We start from the raw sequence: 17,371 nt of genomic DNA, 5'->3' as shown, positions 1-17,371 counted from the left end.
TCGGGGTACCCCATTGTCTTCTGTTTCCTGGGGTTCCTGGAAAGTCAGGCCTTTGGGGGTCTAGCCTGGTCTCTTCCTCCTTTTCTCTTTTATCTGCCAGTCTTAGAGGCAGGAGAGGGAAGCCTCGGGAAGGTATCCCTTAGATGTCCAGGACCCATTTTGGCCTGGTCCATTTCAGCCCACTGGGCTCCTACTCATTGTGGGTAATTCCCCCACATCCTCTGGGTCCCTGGCCCCAACGGGACAACCGTGAGCTCCTGGTAGAACTCAGTATTTCTAGATGGAGGGGCAGAGGGGGAGACCCAAACTCCACACTGAGTATCTGGGGGACCTCCTCGTCCACTGGTTCTCTTTCCAGGACAGGTGAGGCAGAGCTCCTGAAAGCATTAATGCCCCTTTGGGGGCAGAAAGGACCAGAAGACACCTCCCTTCTGGAAAGAGATCTTTACTGAGTCAGTAATACTATGTCTCATGATATCATAGGTAGACAGGATTACATGGCAGTGGGGGCTGGCGGGAGTGCAAGCCAGTTGCACACCTATGACGAGAAGGGAGGTGGCATTGTGAGGTTTTTGGAAGGAAGGAAGGAGCTGGAGTCTGAGTCGGGGCCGGGGAGGAGACAGCTCCATGCCCCCAGCCCAGGAGTGGCGGGAATCTGTCAAACCCAAAGGAGGGCAGCTTGACAACCAGTTTAGCCTCGGGACCAGGCTGGGGGGATGTCCCAGAGCTCCCTTCTGTGCCTGTGCACAGGAAGGGGGTGAGGGGTGATGTCAAAGTGAGTCCCCTGTGGACATTCAGGCCCTTCTGTCTTCGAGTCCAGTCCTGCTGCTCAAGCAGAGAGGCCTCGGCTGTTCTGAGTCATCTTTGGGGGAGATCAGAGGGCAGCTGTGGGCAGGAGAGCCAGGTGCAGGAGGGGAGAGCTGCCGGGGTTGACCCTCTGTCAGCCACCACAGAGGGGGCTCATCTCCATCAGCCCCACAGAGGGGAATGGAGCAGGCCAGCGTGGCTCGGAGCAAGGGAGCCAGCCCCACACACAGCCCAGTGACCCCAGCCTCTTTACACTTGCTCCTGCCCCCCACCCCCACCTTTCTTCAGGGTCCCAGCTGCAGGGCACCACTCTGTTCCAGGGCCTAGATAGTCTTCCCATGCAGATGAGACTCCTACTTGCATTCTTCTGGGATGCTCCTGGGAGAAGGAGGGCAAGGATGATGTGGAAGAACTTTCTGGAGACATGAAAAAATTGTGCAACTCCTGGGACCACGGTGCCCAGAGCCTGAGGACAGCAGCACAGGTGGGGACCCTCTGGTCTGTGTAAGGCAGGGGAAGCTCCTGGGACTCCGTTCCCATGCTCAGGAGGAGAGTGTTTGGGTGGCCAAAGCCCTCTTGTCCCTAGAGTTTGTACTACATCTTCTGCAAAGGTTTTCCTGAGTCTTCCCAACCGCTGGGAGCCACAGGGAACTGCTAGCTAGGTTGGTTCTGAAGATGCTGGAAAACTGAGTGGGTCAGCAATTCAGAAATAGGTTCAAGACCTTCTTCCCAAGGTAGTCACCTCCTTGGCAGGCTCAGTCACAGGACAGGGGATGTGTCCTCCCGCCCTCTCCTCCTGCCCAGCCTGGGAAACCTGGTTGGCTCCCCTGGCCAGCAGAGAAAGGTGTGTGTGTGTACGTGTGGGTGTGCATGTGCGTGTGAGGGGCTGCTTTCTATGGTACAGTCAGTACTGGGGAGCCCATAGGTGCAGGGGCAGGCCGGTGGGGGGAAGCCCCTTTGGGAATCAAATTACCACCACTATCTGTAGGTGTGGCTTTCTGGGCGGCTTGCTCTGCCCTGGGGCCCTTCCTGCCATTCTGCACAGCAGTGTCTGGGACTGGGGCTTTTAGTAGAGGCTCTGGCTTCCTGGTGGGCCTGGGGGCCCTGGAAGTCCTGGGGGTCCCTGGATCCCTGGTTCACCCTTAAGCCCCATGGGCCCCCGCTGGCCCGGCGACCCTGTCTTCCCAGCAATCCCTGGTTTTCCTTGAGGCCCGGGGGGTCCTGGAGACCCTGGGGATCCCTCTGACCCTGGGGGCCCCACATCCCCCTTGGGGCCTGGCTGTCCTCTTGGGCCTCCATTTCCAAAGCTTCCCTTTGAGCCTTTGAGGCCTGGGAAACCTCGAAGGCCAACTGGACCCCTTTCTCCCACAGGTCCTGTGTCTCCAGGCTGTCCCTGAGGACCCTGGGGTCCTGGTGGGCCCAAGCTGCCAGGGTCTCCTTTGGGTCCTCTGCTGCCAATGGGTCCTTTCATGCCCATGTCTCCTTTGAGTCCTCTTGGTCCTGGAGGGCCAGGGGCACCTAGGGTCAGAGAAAAGAAGGGAGAAGTCAATACACGAGGGCAGAGCACGGGGCTTTCTCACGATGTAGGTGTGGTGCACGGGTCATAGCGACGAGCCTGAGAGTGGGCCAGAAACCAAGGCCAGGTCAGCCAGCTGCAGGCTCTGGGAGCTCTGGCTGATTCCATGACTTCTCTATGTCTTCCACAGCACCTGCGAAGGAGGACAGGAAGACTCCCCTGCAGGCAAGCAGGGATTCAGAGACAAGGTGTGTAAGCCTGAGACCTGGTGCACAGTGAGAATTCATTGCTCTGACTTCAGGGCTCAGGATGGGAACTGAGAGACCTGGACAGGTCTGGGAAATGGCCAAGACTGTCCAGGACTGTCTGTCCAGGTCTGGAGGCCAGCCTGGCCTTCTATACCTTCTCAAGGTCTTGGATACAAGCCCCTGCCCCACGGACATCAAACCCTAGGCAGAGCCCATGATGGTCAGGGGACCAGAGATGCAGTCAGAAAACCAAATATCAAGGTGTGAGAGGCAGACCCCTCCCAGAATGAGTGCATGGGTGCAACAGCCCAGAAAAAGGACGGCTCCTCCAGGAGGCCCACCCTGACCACCCCAGCCTGTTCTCTGAGTTCCCGAGATACTACTTGCTGAATCTTCTAGGTGATGAGTAGAAAAAGAAGTCACAATACAGAGGAGTCAAGATGGCAGAGAAGTAGCAAGCTGAGCTGACATCAGGTAGCAGGAGATCAGCTAGATAGTTTATCAAACCATTCTGAACACCTACAAATCCAACAGGAGATCAAAGAGAAGAAGAGCTGCAATTCTAGAAACAGAAAATCGACCACTTTCTGAAAGGTAGGACCTGTGGAGATGTGAATCCAAAGTGACGGGAAGATAGACCTCGGGGGGAGGGGCCAGCTCCCGGCAAGCGGCAGAGCAATGGAACACAAAATCAGGACTTTTAAAAGTTTGCTCCACTGAGGGATGTCGCTCCAGAGGCTAAGTGGGGGTGGAACCACCACAGGGTCACAAAAAGATCAGGGGTGTCTGAGTGTTGCAGACCTTGTAGGTATGAGAGCAGGGAAGCTGGCTACAGAGATGGAGCTGAGGAGTGAGCTCTCAGGGATACCTTAAACTGTGATCCGTGGCACAGTCAGGCCTCTGCTCTTTGAGCAGGGAACCCACAAGATCCAGGGAGACCCCCACTGGGAGCTCAGGGATCTGCTGGGTTTGGAGACTCCAAGCGGGGCTGTGTGCCAGAGACAGAGATTCTCGGTCACAGGCTGGGTGAACTCAGAGCGTGGTCGGAGGCCAGGGAGATGGGAGTGATTGAGTGCTTCTCTCTGAGGGCACACTGAGGAGTGGGACCCCGAGCTCTTGATTCTTCCAGGCTGGAGATAGGGAGGCCATCATTTTCATTCCCGTCCTCCAGAACTCTACTGAAAGCCTTCATGGAACAAAAGCTCCCAAAAGCGAACTTGAGCAGGTTACTTAGCCGAGCCCCTGGCAAAGGCGGTGCAATTCCGCATGGGGCAAAGACACTTGAGAATCACTACAACAGGCCCCTCCCCCAGAATATCAGCAAGAAATCCAGCCAAGACCAAGTTCACTTATCAGGGAGAACAGTGGAATTCCAGAGGAGGAGAAAGCAAAGCATGGAATTTATGGCTTTCTCCCCATGATTTTTTAGTCTTACAAAGTTAATTAATTTTTTTAATTTTATTTTTTTCTTATTCTAAATTTTTCTAACTTTTACTCTTTCCTCTTTTAATTTTTTTTAACTAGTTTATCTTAACAATACCTTTCATAAAAAATGTTTTTGAACCTTCATTATTATAGTCATATTTTATCCTTCATTGTATCTAACTTTATTTTTTGTATACACATAGGGTTTTTTCTTCTAAAAAATTTTGGGATACAACTTCTTCTAATTGATCAAAATATACCCTAAATCTAGCACAGGGCTTTGTTCTAGTCTCCAGCCTGAGCAAATTATCTCCACTTTCTTTTTCTTTCTCTTTCCAACCAATTTCTCTTAACAACTCCTTTCTTATAATTTTTCTTAAGTTTTCATCTTTATAGTCATATTCCATCCCTTCATCGTGTTTACCCTTATTTTGTGTGTGTGTGTGTGTATAAGTTTTTCTTTCTTTAAAGTTTTGGGAGGTAGTTTCTTCTAAGAGACCAAAGTACTTCCAAAATTAAGTGGATGACTCTGTTCTATGCACCAGTCTAATATATATATTTTCTTTTTTCTAAAAAAAATTTTTTTTAACTTCTTTCTACCCCTTATCTTCCCCCCCACGATTTGGGGTCTCTTCTGATTTGGTTAACACATATTTTCCAGGGGTCTTTGCCACCCTTTTAGTATTTTATTCTCTCCTTCATATATTCTTATCTGGATAAAATGACAAGGTGGAACCCCCCCCCCCCCAAAAAAAAAGAACAAGAGGAAGTACCAAAGGCTAGGGACCTAATCAATACAGACATTGGTAATATGTCAGATCTACAATTCAGAATGATGATTCTCAAGGTGCTAGCTGGACTTGAAAAAGGCATGGAAGATATTACAGAAACCCAGTCTGGAAAAATAAAAGCCCTTTCGGGAGAAATAAAAGAAGTAAAATCTAACCAAGCTGAAATAAAAAAAGGTATTAATGAGATGCAATAAAAAATGGAGGCTCTTACTGCTAGGATAAATGAGGCAGAAGAAAGAATTAGTGATATAGAAGACCAAATGACAGAGAATAAAGAAGTTGAGCAAAAGAGAGAGAGACAACTACTGGACCATGAGGGGAGAATTCAAGAGATGAGTGATACCATAAGATGAAATGACATTAGAATAATTGGGGTTCCAGAAGAAGAGGAAAGAGAGAGGGGAGCAGAAGGTATATTGGAGAGAATTATTGTAGAGAATTTCCCTAATATGGCAAAGGGAACAAGCATCAAAATCCAGAAGGTGTAGAGACCCCACCCCCCAAATCAACAAGAATAGGTCCACACCCCATCACCTAATAGTAAAATTTACAAGTCTTAGCGACAAAGAGAAAATCCTGAAAGCAGCCCGGGACAAAAAGTCTGTAACATACAATGGTAAAAATAATAGATTGACAGCAGACTTATCCATAGAAACCTGGCAGGCTAGAAAGAACTGGCATGATATATTCAGAGCACTAAATGAGAAAAACATGCAGCCAAGAATACTATATCTAGCTAGGCTGTCATTGAAAATAGAAGAAGAGATAAAAAGCTTCCAGGGCAAACAAAAACTAAAAGAATTTGTGAACACCAAACCAGCTCTACAGGAAATATTAAAAGGGTCCTCTAAGCAAAGAGAAAGCCTAAAAGTAGTAGACCAGAAAGGAACAGAGACAATATACAGTAATAGTCACCCTACAGGCAATACAATGGCATGGATTTCATATCTCTCAATAGTTACCCTGAATGTAAATGACTAAATGTTCCAATCAAAAGACACTGGGTTTCAGAATGTATAAAAAAATCAAAATACATCAATATGCTGTCTACAAGAAACACATTTTAGACCCAAAGACATCTCCAGATTTAAAGTGAGGAGTGGAAAACAATTTACCATGCTAAATCAAAAGAAAGCTGAGGTGGCAATCCTTATATCAGATCAATTAGATTTTAAGCCAAAGACAATAATAAGAGATGAGGAAGGACACTATATCATACTCAAAAGGTCTGTCCAACAAAAAGATTTAACAATTTAAAAATCTATGCCCCTAACATGGAAGCAGCCAACTATATAAACCAATTAATAACAAAATCAAAGAAACACATCAATAATAATACAATAATAGTAGGGAAATTTAACACCCCCCATCACTGAAAAGGACAGATCGTCCAAGCAAAAGATCAACAAGGAAATAAAGGCCTTAAGTGACACACTAAACCAGATGGACATCACAGATATATTCAGAACATCCCATCCCAAAGCAACGGAATACACATTCTTCTCTGGTGCACATGGAACATTCTCCAGAATAGATCACATCCTGGGTCATAAATGAGGTCTCAACTGGTACCAAAAGACTGGGATCATTCCCTGCATATTTTCAGACCACAATGCTCTGAAGCTAGAACTCAATCATAAGAGGAAATTTGGAAAGAGCCCAAATACATGGAGACTAACCAGCATCCTTCTCAAGAATGAATGGGTCAACCAGGAAATTAAAGAAGAATTGAAAAAATTCATGGAAACAAATGATAATGAAAACACAATGGTTCAAAATCTGTAGGACACAGCAAAGGAAGTCCTGAGAGGAAAACATATAGTGATACAAGCCTTTCTCAAGAAACAAGAAAGATCTCAAATATACAACCTAACCCTGCACCTAAAGTTGCTGGAGAAAGAACAACAAAGAAAGCCTAAACCCAGCAGGAGAAGAGAAATAATAAAGATTAGAGCAGAAATCAATGAAATAGAAACCAAAAAAAAAAAACCCAATAGAACAAATCAATGAAACCAGGAGCTGGTTCTTTGAAAGAATTAGTAAGGCTGATAAACCCCTGGCAGACTTATCAAAACGAAAAGAGAAAGGACTCATATAAATAAAGTCATGAATTAAAGAGGAGTCTGGAATCGAACCAACACCAAAGAAATAACAGCTATAAGAACATATTATGAGCAATTATATGCAAGCAAATTTGACAATCTGGAAGAAATGGATGCATTCCTAGAGACATATAAACTACCACAACTGAACCAGGAAGAAATAGAAAACCTGAACAGACCCATAACCAGTAAGGAGATTGAAACAGTCATCAAAAATCTCCCAACAAACAAGAACCCAGGGCCAGATGGCTTCCCAGGGGTATTCTACCAAACATTTAGAGAGGAATTAATTCCTATTCTCCTGAAACTGTTCCAAAAAATAGAAATGGAAGGAAAACTTCCAAACCCAATTTATGAGGCCAGCATTACCTTGATCCCAAAACAAAACAAAGATCCCATCAAAAAAGAGAATTACAGACCAATATCCTTGATGAACACAGATGCAAAAATTCTCACCAAAATACTAGTCAAGAGGATCCAACAGTACATTAAAAGGATTATTCACCATGATCAAGCGAGATTTATTCCAGGGCTGCAAGTTTGGTTCAACATCCGCAAATAAATCAATGTGATACAATACATTAATAAAAGAAAGAACAAGAACCGTATGATACTCTCAATAGATGCTGAAAAAGCATGTGACAAAGTACAGCATCCTTTCTTGATCAAAACTCTTCAAAGTGTAGAGATAGAGAATAAGTACCTCAATATCATCAAAGCCATCTATGAAAAACGCACAGCGAATATCATTCTCTCTCTTTTTTTTTTTTTTAAGATTTTATTTATTTATTTGACAGAGAGAGATCACAAGTAGACAGAGAGGCAGGTAGAGAGAGAGAGGGAAGCAGGCTCCCCACTGAGCAGAGAGCCCGATGCGGGACTCGATCCCAGGACCCCAAGATCATGACCCGAGCCGAAGGCAGCGGCTCAACCCACTGAGCCATCCAGGCGCCCCCGAATATCATTCTCAATGGAGAAAAACTAAGAGCTTTTCCACTGAGGTCAGAAACACGGCAGGGATATCCACTAGTACAACTGCTATTTAACATAGTACTAGAAGTCCTAGCCTCAGCAGTCAGAAATTAAAGGCATCCAAATCAGCAAAGAAGAAGTCAAACTATCACTCTTTGCAGATGATATGATACTTTATGTGGAAACCCCAAAAGACTCCAATCCAAATCTGCTAGAACTTGTACAGGAATTCAGTAAAGGGCCAGGATATAAAATCAATGCACAGAAATCAGTTGCATTTCTCTACACCAACAACAAGACAGAAGAAAGAGAAATTAAGAAGCCAGTCCTTAATTGCAAATCCCATTTGCAACTGCACCAAAACCATAAGATACCTAGGAATAAACCTAACCAAAGAGGCAAAGAATCTATACTCAGAAAACTATAAAGTACTTATGAAAGAAATCGAGGAAGACACAAAAAAATGGGAAAATGTTCCATGCTCATGGACTAGAAGAACAAATATTGTGAAAATGTCTATGTTACCTAAAGCAGTCTACATGTTTAATGCAATCCCTATCAAAATACCATCCATTTTTTTCAAAGAAATGGAACAAATAATCCTAAAATTTATATGGAACCAGAAAAGACCTCAAATAGACAAAGGAATGTTTAAAAAGAAAGCCAAAGTTGGTGGCATCACAATTCCATACTTCAAGCTCTATTACAAAGCTGTCATCATCAAGACAGTATGGTACTGGCACAAAAACAGACACATAGGCCAATGGAACATAATAGAAAGCCCAGAAATAGAACCTCAACTCTATGGTCAACTAAACTTTGACAAAGCAGGATAGAATGTCCCATGGAAAAAAGACAGTCTCTTCAACAAATGGTGTCGGGAAAATTGGACAGCCACATGCAGAAAAATGAAACTGGACCATCTCCTTACACCACATATGAAAATAGACTCAAAATGGATGAAGGACCTCAATGTGAGGAAGAAATCCATCAAAATCCTTGAGGGGAACACAGGCAGCAACCTCTTTGACCTCAGCCACAGCGACTTCTTCCTAGGGACATCGCCAAAGGCAAGGGAAGTAAGGGCAAAAATGAACTATTGGGATTTCATCAAGATCAAAAGCTTTTGCACAGCAAAGGAAACAGTTAACAAAACCAAAAGACAACTGACAGAATGGGAGAAGATATTTGCAAACAACATATCAGATAAAGGGCTACTATCCAAAATTTATAAAGAACTTATCAAACTCAACACCAAAAGAACAAATAATCCAATCAAGAAATGGGCAGAGGGGGTGTCTGGGTGGCTCAGTGGGTTGAACCGCTGCCTTCGGCTCAGGTCATGATCTCAAGGTCCTGGGATCGAGTCCCACATCAGGCTCCCTGCTCAGCAGGGAGCCTGTTTCCCTCTCTCTCTCTGCCTGCCTCTCTGTCTACTTGTGGTCTCTCTCTGTCAAATACATAAATAAAATCTTTAAAAAAATAAAAAAGAAGAAATGGGCAGAGGACATGAACAGACATCTCTGCAAAAAAGACACCCAGATGGCCAACAGACACAAGAAAAAATGCTCCACATCACTCGGCATCAGGGAAATACAAATCAAAACCACAATGAGATACCACCTCACACCAGTCAGAATGGCTAAAATTAACAAATCAGGAAATGACAGATGCTGGCGAGGATGCGGAGAAAGGGGAACCCTCCTACACTGTTGGTGGGAGTGCAAGCTGGTGCAACCACTCTGGAAAACAGCATGGAGGTTCCTCAAAAAGTTGAAAATAGAGCTACCCTACGACCCAACATTCGCACTACTGGGTATTTACCCTAAAGATACAAATGTAGTGATCCAAAGGGGCACATGCACCCCAATGTTTATAGCAGCAATGTCCAGAATAGCCAAACTATGGAAAGAACCGAGATGTCCATCAACAGATGAATGGATAAAGAAGAGGTGGTATATATATATACAATGGAATACTAAGCAGCCATCAAAAGAAATGAAATCTTGCCATTTGCAATGTCGTGGATGGAACTAGAGGGTATTATGCTTAGTGAAATAAGTCAGTCAGAAAAAAACAATTATCATATGATGTCCCTGATGTGAGGAAGTTGAGAGGCAATGTCAGGGGCTTGGGGGGTAGGAAAAGAATAAATGAAACAACATGAGATCGGGAGGGAGACAAACCATGAGACTCTTAATCTCACAAACTGAGGGTTGCTGTGGGGAGGGGATAGGGAGATGGTGGTTGGCCTATGGATATTGGGGAAGGTATGTGCTATGGTGAGTGCTGTGAAGTATGCAAACCTGGCGATTCACAGACCTGTATCCTTGGGGCTAAAGATACATTATATGTTAATTTAAAAAATTAAAATAAAAAAAATGTGCAGTACAGTGAAAGCAAACCCTTGGTGCCTATCTGGTGAACTCAACTAGACTGTGGAACCCCAGCAAGAGAGTGAGGGCCACAGCTCACATCTCCCGCCCTGGGCATGGAGCCTGGCACATGGCAGGGAAAGCTCCCCCCCACAGCTGAGGGCTCTCTGCTCCCACATGACTCTGGCCCAGTGCCTGGGGGAAAAGTCGAGATGAAGATGTGGTCTGTCCTTAAAGAGCCCAGGTTAGCTCCCAAGCCAGGGGTCAGAGGACCGTAATATCCCTCTGAAAATGTGGGTCTGAAAGTCACCACCTCCCAGAGTTGTACCAACCCTGAAAATACAAAGCACGGTCTGGCCACCACTCTGCCCAAGGCATCTCTCAATGCCTGGAGCATGGAGGAAAGAGGATCCTCCGGCCTCATGAAGACCATACAACAAAGGCCCAGCAAAGACCCGGCTTTCTTCAGTGGTCTCTGCAAAGGACGCTGGGTAGGGGCGGTGGGAGCAGCCCCCAGGGCTGGCCTGAGGGCTGAATTCTCATGCCCGGACTCAGCTCTTCCTGAGAATGCAGCGGCTACATCAGTCCTCTTGCGAAAGACTTCCAGCATTTTCGAGCCAGGTGGGAGCCAGTCCAATTCCATTTTACAGAGGAGGCAATGAAAAAGCCCAGAGAGGTGAAGCAGCATTCTCAGGGGCCCCTGAGCGGAAACCAGAACCCAGGTGGGCCTCTCAGGGAGGAGGGATCCTGCAGCTGGGAGCCCTGCCCATGGCTATGACCCAGGTCTGTGGCGCCAGGGCCTCCTCCCCAGCTGATGAAGACACCGTGGCTGTGAATCCTGGCTGATGCTACCTGCTGCCCAAGCTCCCCGCCGCCAACTCCCTTTGTGTCTGCTTCCCCGACGGTTTCTGGGGAACAGAGTGTCAGTGACACCACCCTCTTTCAGATCTAAACTGGGATCTAAACTGGAAACTGGAGCCCAGACAGAGTCAGCCCCATGAAGGCCAATAAAAACCTTCCAGCCATTCTCTGCCCCCGCCTGCCCATGCCCACTTTCCCCCTCACAGGCGATGTGCCCTGTGTGGGCTTGGCTCACGTGGCCTGCCAGCTGCACAGGCCAGGATTCTGTCACCCCACTGGCAGGGACCGGGGTGAGGCTGGCTGGCTCTGGAGGGGGCACCTGGCCTGGAAGCAGCCCGGAGGCAGGTTTGTAGAGGCCCTCCTCCCCCGCTCAGCCCCTCTCCCTGTCCTGCAGCCCGTAACGGGGCAGCCTGAACCACCTGGGACAGGGAGGGACCCATGTTGGGGACCCTACCCCCCCCCCCCCCCCCGCTGCCTGGCAGGACTTGCTAGGAGCTGGCAAAATCATGGCGCTGGTCAGTCTTCACCCCGGTTCTGGACTCGGCATGTGAGCCTGCTGAGGCTGGAAAAGCAGAGCACTTAGGAGGTGGAGAGGCCCCTGGAGGCTGGGTGGGCGGCTGGGAGTCAGAGGGCCCTGGAGTTATGATGGGCAAGTTCTGCCCACTCGGGAGCTCAGCTCTCATCTAGAAAATTGAGAGTCACCCATGACAGTTCCGAAGGGCCCCTGGAGCTCCGCCAAGACCCCTCTTCCTGCCTCTGTCCCTGTTCCCCGGCCTGCTTCTTTGGGATCAGTGTCTGCTTGCTCTGGGAACACAGCTTCCTGGTTCCTCACCTGCTTGACTTCTAGCCATGGCTGTGCCTTCCACTCTTGTTCCCAGATGGAGGGCTCCACACTCCCTGTTTCCAGCCATAAGCCAGGAGAAGCAAGAGCAGCCTCCTCTCGACAAGGTCACCCTGCTTTGAGCAGTCTCCAGGTCCAGCAGGAGCCCCCTCACTCTCTCCAGTAGGAGCCCCCTCACTCCGTCTGGGGACCGCAGCCTCGCCTCCCCCACTGTCTTCATCGGGTCCTCCTCATCTCTTGCTCAAGGTTGGGAGCAGCTGGCTGCAAAGGCTTCTCAGGGTCTCTATGCCAGTCATAAGGGAGAGAAGGCAGAGGGTAAAGGCTCTCTCTTCTGCCCACCAACCCCCGCAGCCTCCTCTTCCGGGGGGAGCTCCTGGAGCCTTCCCTGGATGGAGCAGGTTGGGCACCCACGAGCCTGGAGAGAAGGTGTGTTGTGTGCCCACCTCGCTGCCCCAGGAGGCAGCAGCCCCCAGCCTGAGTGGAAGGAGGTCTTCAGGGGAAAGAGGCACCTCCCTCTCCACACCCCTGGTGGTGGCTGTACCCACTGACCCTGTCTCTGAGAACACAGAAGGATGCCCTAGACAGTCCCCTTGAGGACATCAGGCAGGGTGGCCTCATCTGGGACAACTTCCCAGGCCTCCCTCGCTGCCCTCATCAGGGCCAGTGGATGGAGCCGGCCTTGTGTCCGTGTGCCTATGACACCCAGCCCCGGCTCACTCTAACATGTCCGTGACCTGCCTTCTCTTGGAAAAGGGAAGGACCATGCGAGGAGCGAACGTGTGTCTGCCAAGCCTCTCCCGTGTCAGCGCTGCACACTGAGCTTGCTGTCCCATTCTAGAGATGAGGAACAGGGGTGCAGAGGCTGGCTGCTTGCCTAAAGTCATCAGCAGGAAGGGGGTAAAGATAGGATTCAAAGCCAGACCTGAAACCCTGAAACCCATGCTCCCTCCCCCGACCCTGCTGCCTCTGGTCCTCATCACACTGTGGCTGGGGGCTCCTGGCCCTTTCCTCAGCCCCCAGTTCCCCCTGGCCTCCCCCTGTTGGGGCCTCCTGCCTGGTGCTGCCCAGAGGAGAGGGAGGGTCCCCACAAAGTGGGGAAGGGGAACCTGAAGGTGAGCCGAGCCCTTGCGAGTCCCTCCTGGGCCAGCCATGAATCATGCAGTCAGCGGGGAGAGCCGGCGGCCCTGGGTCTAGCCGGGAGGAAGTAAACAACCATAGCTTGGTGGTGAGCTTAGGAGCCAGGAATGTGGACAGAGGCTGACCGAGGCACTCTGCAGGACAGGGTGCCCCTGACACAGCCCATAATCAGATCCTAGTATGAGTAGGGCTAAGGGCAGAGGAGTGGGGGGCTGGATCCTGCTCTGGGCAGTGGAGGGACATTTAAAGCAAAGGAGGAAACCGAGGAGCAGTGGCTGAGGTGCAGAGTTGGGGGGAGAGGCATGGGGCACCCTGGAGTTCTGGGGAGGCCCATAATTACCCAGGAAGCCAGAGACTATAATTAGGCCATCCTGGCCCATTAGGATAGAGCCACAACTGACTGCATGTCTGGGACAAGTAGGTGGTCTGCTCCTGGTCTGCACCGGGAACCCAGAGGAGAAGGAGGGGTGTGTGTGTGAGAGAGAGAGAGAGAGTGTGTGTGTGTGTGTGTGCGCACGCGTGTGCACAGAAGCAGCAAGTCTGTCAGCACTCAACACGGCCCACCCATGGGTGGGGTAGCGCGTGGGCAGGAAGGGCCCACAGTACCTCTCACGGTCCAAAGCCGCAGGCCAGCCTACAAGGACAGAAAGAAGTAGAAACGGGAAGGGCGTCTCTTGGAAGGCTGGTGCCATGGAAGGAGCACTGGCCTCGCCTTTGGGGGACCTGGGTTTGGGCCCCAGGTCTGATATTAACAAATCAGATGACTGGGTAAGTGTCTGTCCCTCCTTGCACCTCAGGCTTCCCTCCATTCAGTGAATATGTTAGCTTGGGTCAGGGGCTTTCGATGTTGGCTGTTGTCACCTGAGGAACACGGGAAAAATGACCAATGACAATGGACTTCTACTTCGGTGACACAGTAGATGGCAGCAGACCGAACTTCTCCCATGGAGAACAATCTGAATCATCAGATCATCAGATCAAGTAGCAAGACATCCTTCTGACGTCTTCGGAGAGAGACCAAAGGCCAAATCACAAGGAGAAGGGAGACCCCTGAAAGCCTGGCCCTCTTGGCCACGCTGCTTCTCAAGGCATTTGTTGATTAGTGATTCATGTGGGCAGAGCCCCTGAGAAGGCAGACAGAAGGCTGCAGCTGTCAGGCTGAGAAGCTAAGCTGGGTTTTCAACAGCCTCTTCAGGGCTGGAGTTCAGGACTGCCAAGATTCAGGAGGAAAGGAGGCTGTGTGTGCAATTGCCGTAAAGAATTGAGAAGGGGCAGAGAATTCAAATAGAACGTTCAGCTTCATTCAGTGGTGCTGGGGAGACAATAAACAGAGTTTAAGACCAATAAGGTGGTAGGGACCTAGTAAACAGTCCTCCAGGACTATGCATAGTAAGCACGAGTGTGTCAGAAATAGGTCAAGTGTCAGAGCAGCTGGGTGGCACGGTTGGTTAGGTGTCTGACTTGATTTCAGCTCAGGCCCTGATCTTAGGGTGGTGACACTGAGCCCCGTGTTGGGCTCTGTGCTGGGTGTGGAGCCTGCTTAAGATTCGCTCCCTCCGCCCCTCTGCACTTGAGTGCATGCATTCTCTCTCTCTCTCTCTCTCTCTCAAAAAAGAAAAAAATAGGCCAAGTGTCACCTTCCTTGCCCCCCCCCTTAGCTTCTAGCCTTGTTTATGCTTTCATTATGCATTCACTGAGCAAATGCTTCCTGAGTGCCTTCCAAGGGCAGGCATTCTGCTGGGTTTTGGGTCATTGAGACAAGGAGCCCATCAACAAGCAAATTAGATTCAGAATCATCCTGAAATTGGGACACATTTTTACAGTTTACAAAAACTTGTTCATACCCATTGCTGGCAATGATACTCATGGCTACCCCACAGCATATAAGTAAGGCAGGTATTAATGTTCCTATTTGTAGATGAGGGAAACTGTATTGAATGTAGCCAAGAGCCTTGTCCAAGGTCACTCATCTACTAAGCAATGATGGTTTCCTGTCTCCAGTTCCCTAGCGACAGTCCCAGCACAGACACTATCACAGACACAGAAATCATCCTACAGAATAGGAAGAGGGAACAATCTTATGGGAGGGACAAAGACTACGGAAGTATCACAGGCTTTCTGTTGAGCAAATGGAGCTAAAAGGGTCTCAAAGACGAGCTGGTCTTATCCTTTCCCTTACAGATGAAGAACAAAAACAAACAACAGAGGCTTGGGACGATGAAGTGATTCTGTCTACAGACTCAGAGCAAACTTAAAAGTCAGACTCCTCTCCCACATCATTTAAGAGTCCAGCCCTTCAGTCCGCACTCAGCACCTCCCCGCTGGCCGTGGTCCCTGCTGTCTTACCCCCTGTATTCTAGAGAGCAGCCGAGCTCCAGCCAGGGGGAGACCTCACTGCCAGTTCCAACATGAGAGGCTGGCAGCACCTGTCTGTGCAGGAAAGAATGAGAAACAAGTTCCTTTAGGAAGGGATGTACATTTTGTACCTGAAATTCTCTTGCTGATGAGAAAGTATTTACATGTGCTGCTGCTTTAACAAACCAAGAGGAATGTAGACAGACGTGCAGGAACAAGAGTTGGAAGTGGCTGAAACAAATGTGCCACCTTTCTCGCCCACTAAGATGAGGTGCTTGGATGAGAACGCTGCCATTATCAGGACACGAGCAGATATAAACTCCCATGACTCTAACTGGATAATACTTAGAATGAGGCTCCCCTCCAACACTTTGAGTATCATCACCCCTTTCTTCACTCTCCAGCCCGCACCTCTACACCTAGGCAGGACCTGAGAGGAAAGTCTTTTTTGGTATCCTCAAGCTCATGCTCTCAGTGCCTCTTCTTCAGGCTGGACACTGGACATGTGCATCTCAGAGCCACGACAAGGGGTCAGTCTTTAAAATCATAGGGTGCCCTTGAGTTCGTGCCTTCACCTTCCCCAGTCTCAGGTCCCCTTTCTGTAAAATAAAGACACTGACTCCTTGATGTTGTCTGTCTACTATACAAAGGTGGTTTTGAGGCTGAAATGAAACAAAGTGTGTGAATGTGCTTTGACATTGGGAAAGCTTTGTATTCCACTTGTTCTTGGGCTCAATCCAACGAAAATACAAAATGACCAGAGAATGAACCACAAGAACTACCTAGTAAGGCCTTTGCTGGAAAAACGCATCCTAGAGGTTGTATCCTAGAGATACATATTTTAGGTAAAATACTGAGGGAAGATTTCCGTTACCCAAGAAACACTCAGTACCCGGCTTTGTTGCAAAAATATGACAGCAGGCAAACAAGACCTACCCCCACCCAACACCACCAAACTAGAGTAAATAAAAAAAACAAAACCCTAGTGTCAGTAGAAGTGCTCACTAATATAAAATAAGGGCAATATATGTTTGAGATTAAATGTTAAAGCAAAATAGAGGCTGGTTCCAAGTCTGTGCTCTGCAGAGAGAACAGAGCTGTCTAGGATCATGGGACCCTCCCTTCTTCCTGAGGCTTCTAGCCTTCTTCATCCTTGGAGCTCCCTAGGTGTTTGGCCCCCAAACTGCAAACCATAAATTCTGGAACTGCCATATCTCAGTAGCTAACTAATTCTTTTATCTACAGGCAAGACTAGTTATATTTGCAGGTTGAACATTCTTCCCATCAAGACACATGCTTCCTCAGGAAGGGTTCAGGGAACCTGGGTATAGCCATCCAGATTCCTAATGTAAAAGAATCCCGATTAGGAGTTCTTTTGGACTCTTTTGCAAGACAAAAACTGTTGGGTCTACTGCTGTGAAGAAGTAGAATGAAAAAGTAATAGTATTTGTTAGGGATTGAATTGGGTCCCCTCAAAATTCATATTCCAGTACCTTGGAATAAGACTTTCCTTGGAGACAGAGTCTTCACTGAATCAATTTTAAATGCGGCCACTAGGTAACCCCAAATCCAATATGACTGGTATCTTTCTGAAAAGGGAAAACTGGAAACTGAGAAAGACATACACAGAGAGAAGATGAAGAGACCCAGGGTGAAGCTGGCCACCTACAAGCCAAGGCCTAGAATAGAGGCTCAGAGCCCTCTGAAGGGACCAACCTTGATATCAGACTCTGGCCTCCAGAACTGTGAGACAATACATTTCTGTTCTTTAAGCCTCCTAGTCAGTAAATACTTTGCATCAGCAGCCTGAGCAGATGAATACAGTCCTCATTTCACAATGAACTTCTCATAAGCAGAAGCCATAGAGCATTTCAAGTGAACTGAAGGAGTGGGCCAGGGAAACCTCCTTTGATATGGAATCTAGGGGTAAGGTGGGGATGG

The 17,371-nt window shown here is 48.3% G+C and overlaps 1 protein-coding gene across 2 annotated transcripts in view; it reads right to left on the bottom strand.

Annotated features, from left to right (window-relative positions):
• Positions 1-429: 429 nt before the first annotated feature.
• Positions 430-17,371, bottom strand: part of SCARA3 (scavenger receptor class A member 3) — a 50,932-nt gene continuing 33,990 nt past the window's right edge. For both annotated transcript variants that reach the window (XM_082726836.1, XM_082726837.1), the window contains exon 6: positions 430-2,325. In XM_082726836.1, the coding sequence (XP_082582962.1) occupies positions 1,874-2,325 (452 nt within the window). In that variant the 3' untranslated portion in view covers positions 430-1,873. The remainder of the gene's footprint in view (positions 2,326-17,371) is intronic.

This window comes from Mustela nivalis, assembly GCF_964662115.1.
Source record: "Mustela nivalis genome assembly, chromosome: 4".
NCBI classification, from domain to species: domain Eukaryota; kingdom Metazoa; phylum Chordata; class Mammalia; order Carnivora; family Mustelidae; genus Mustela; species Mustela nivalis.
Note: the sequence above shows the minus strand (reverse complement) of the source record. Positions and strands in the feature narration are given on the sequence as shown.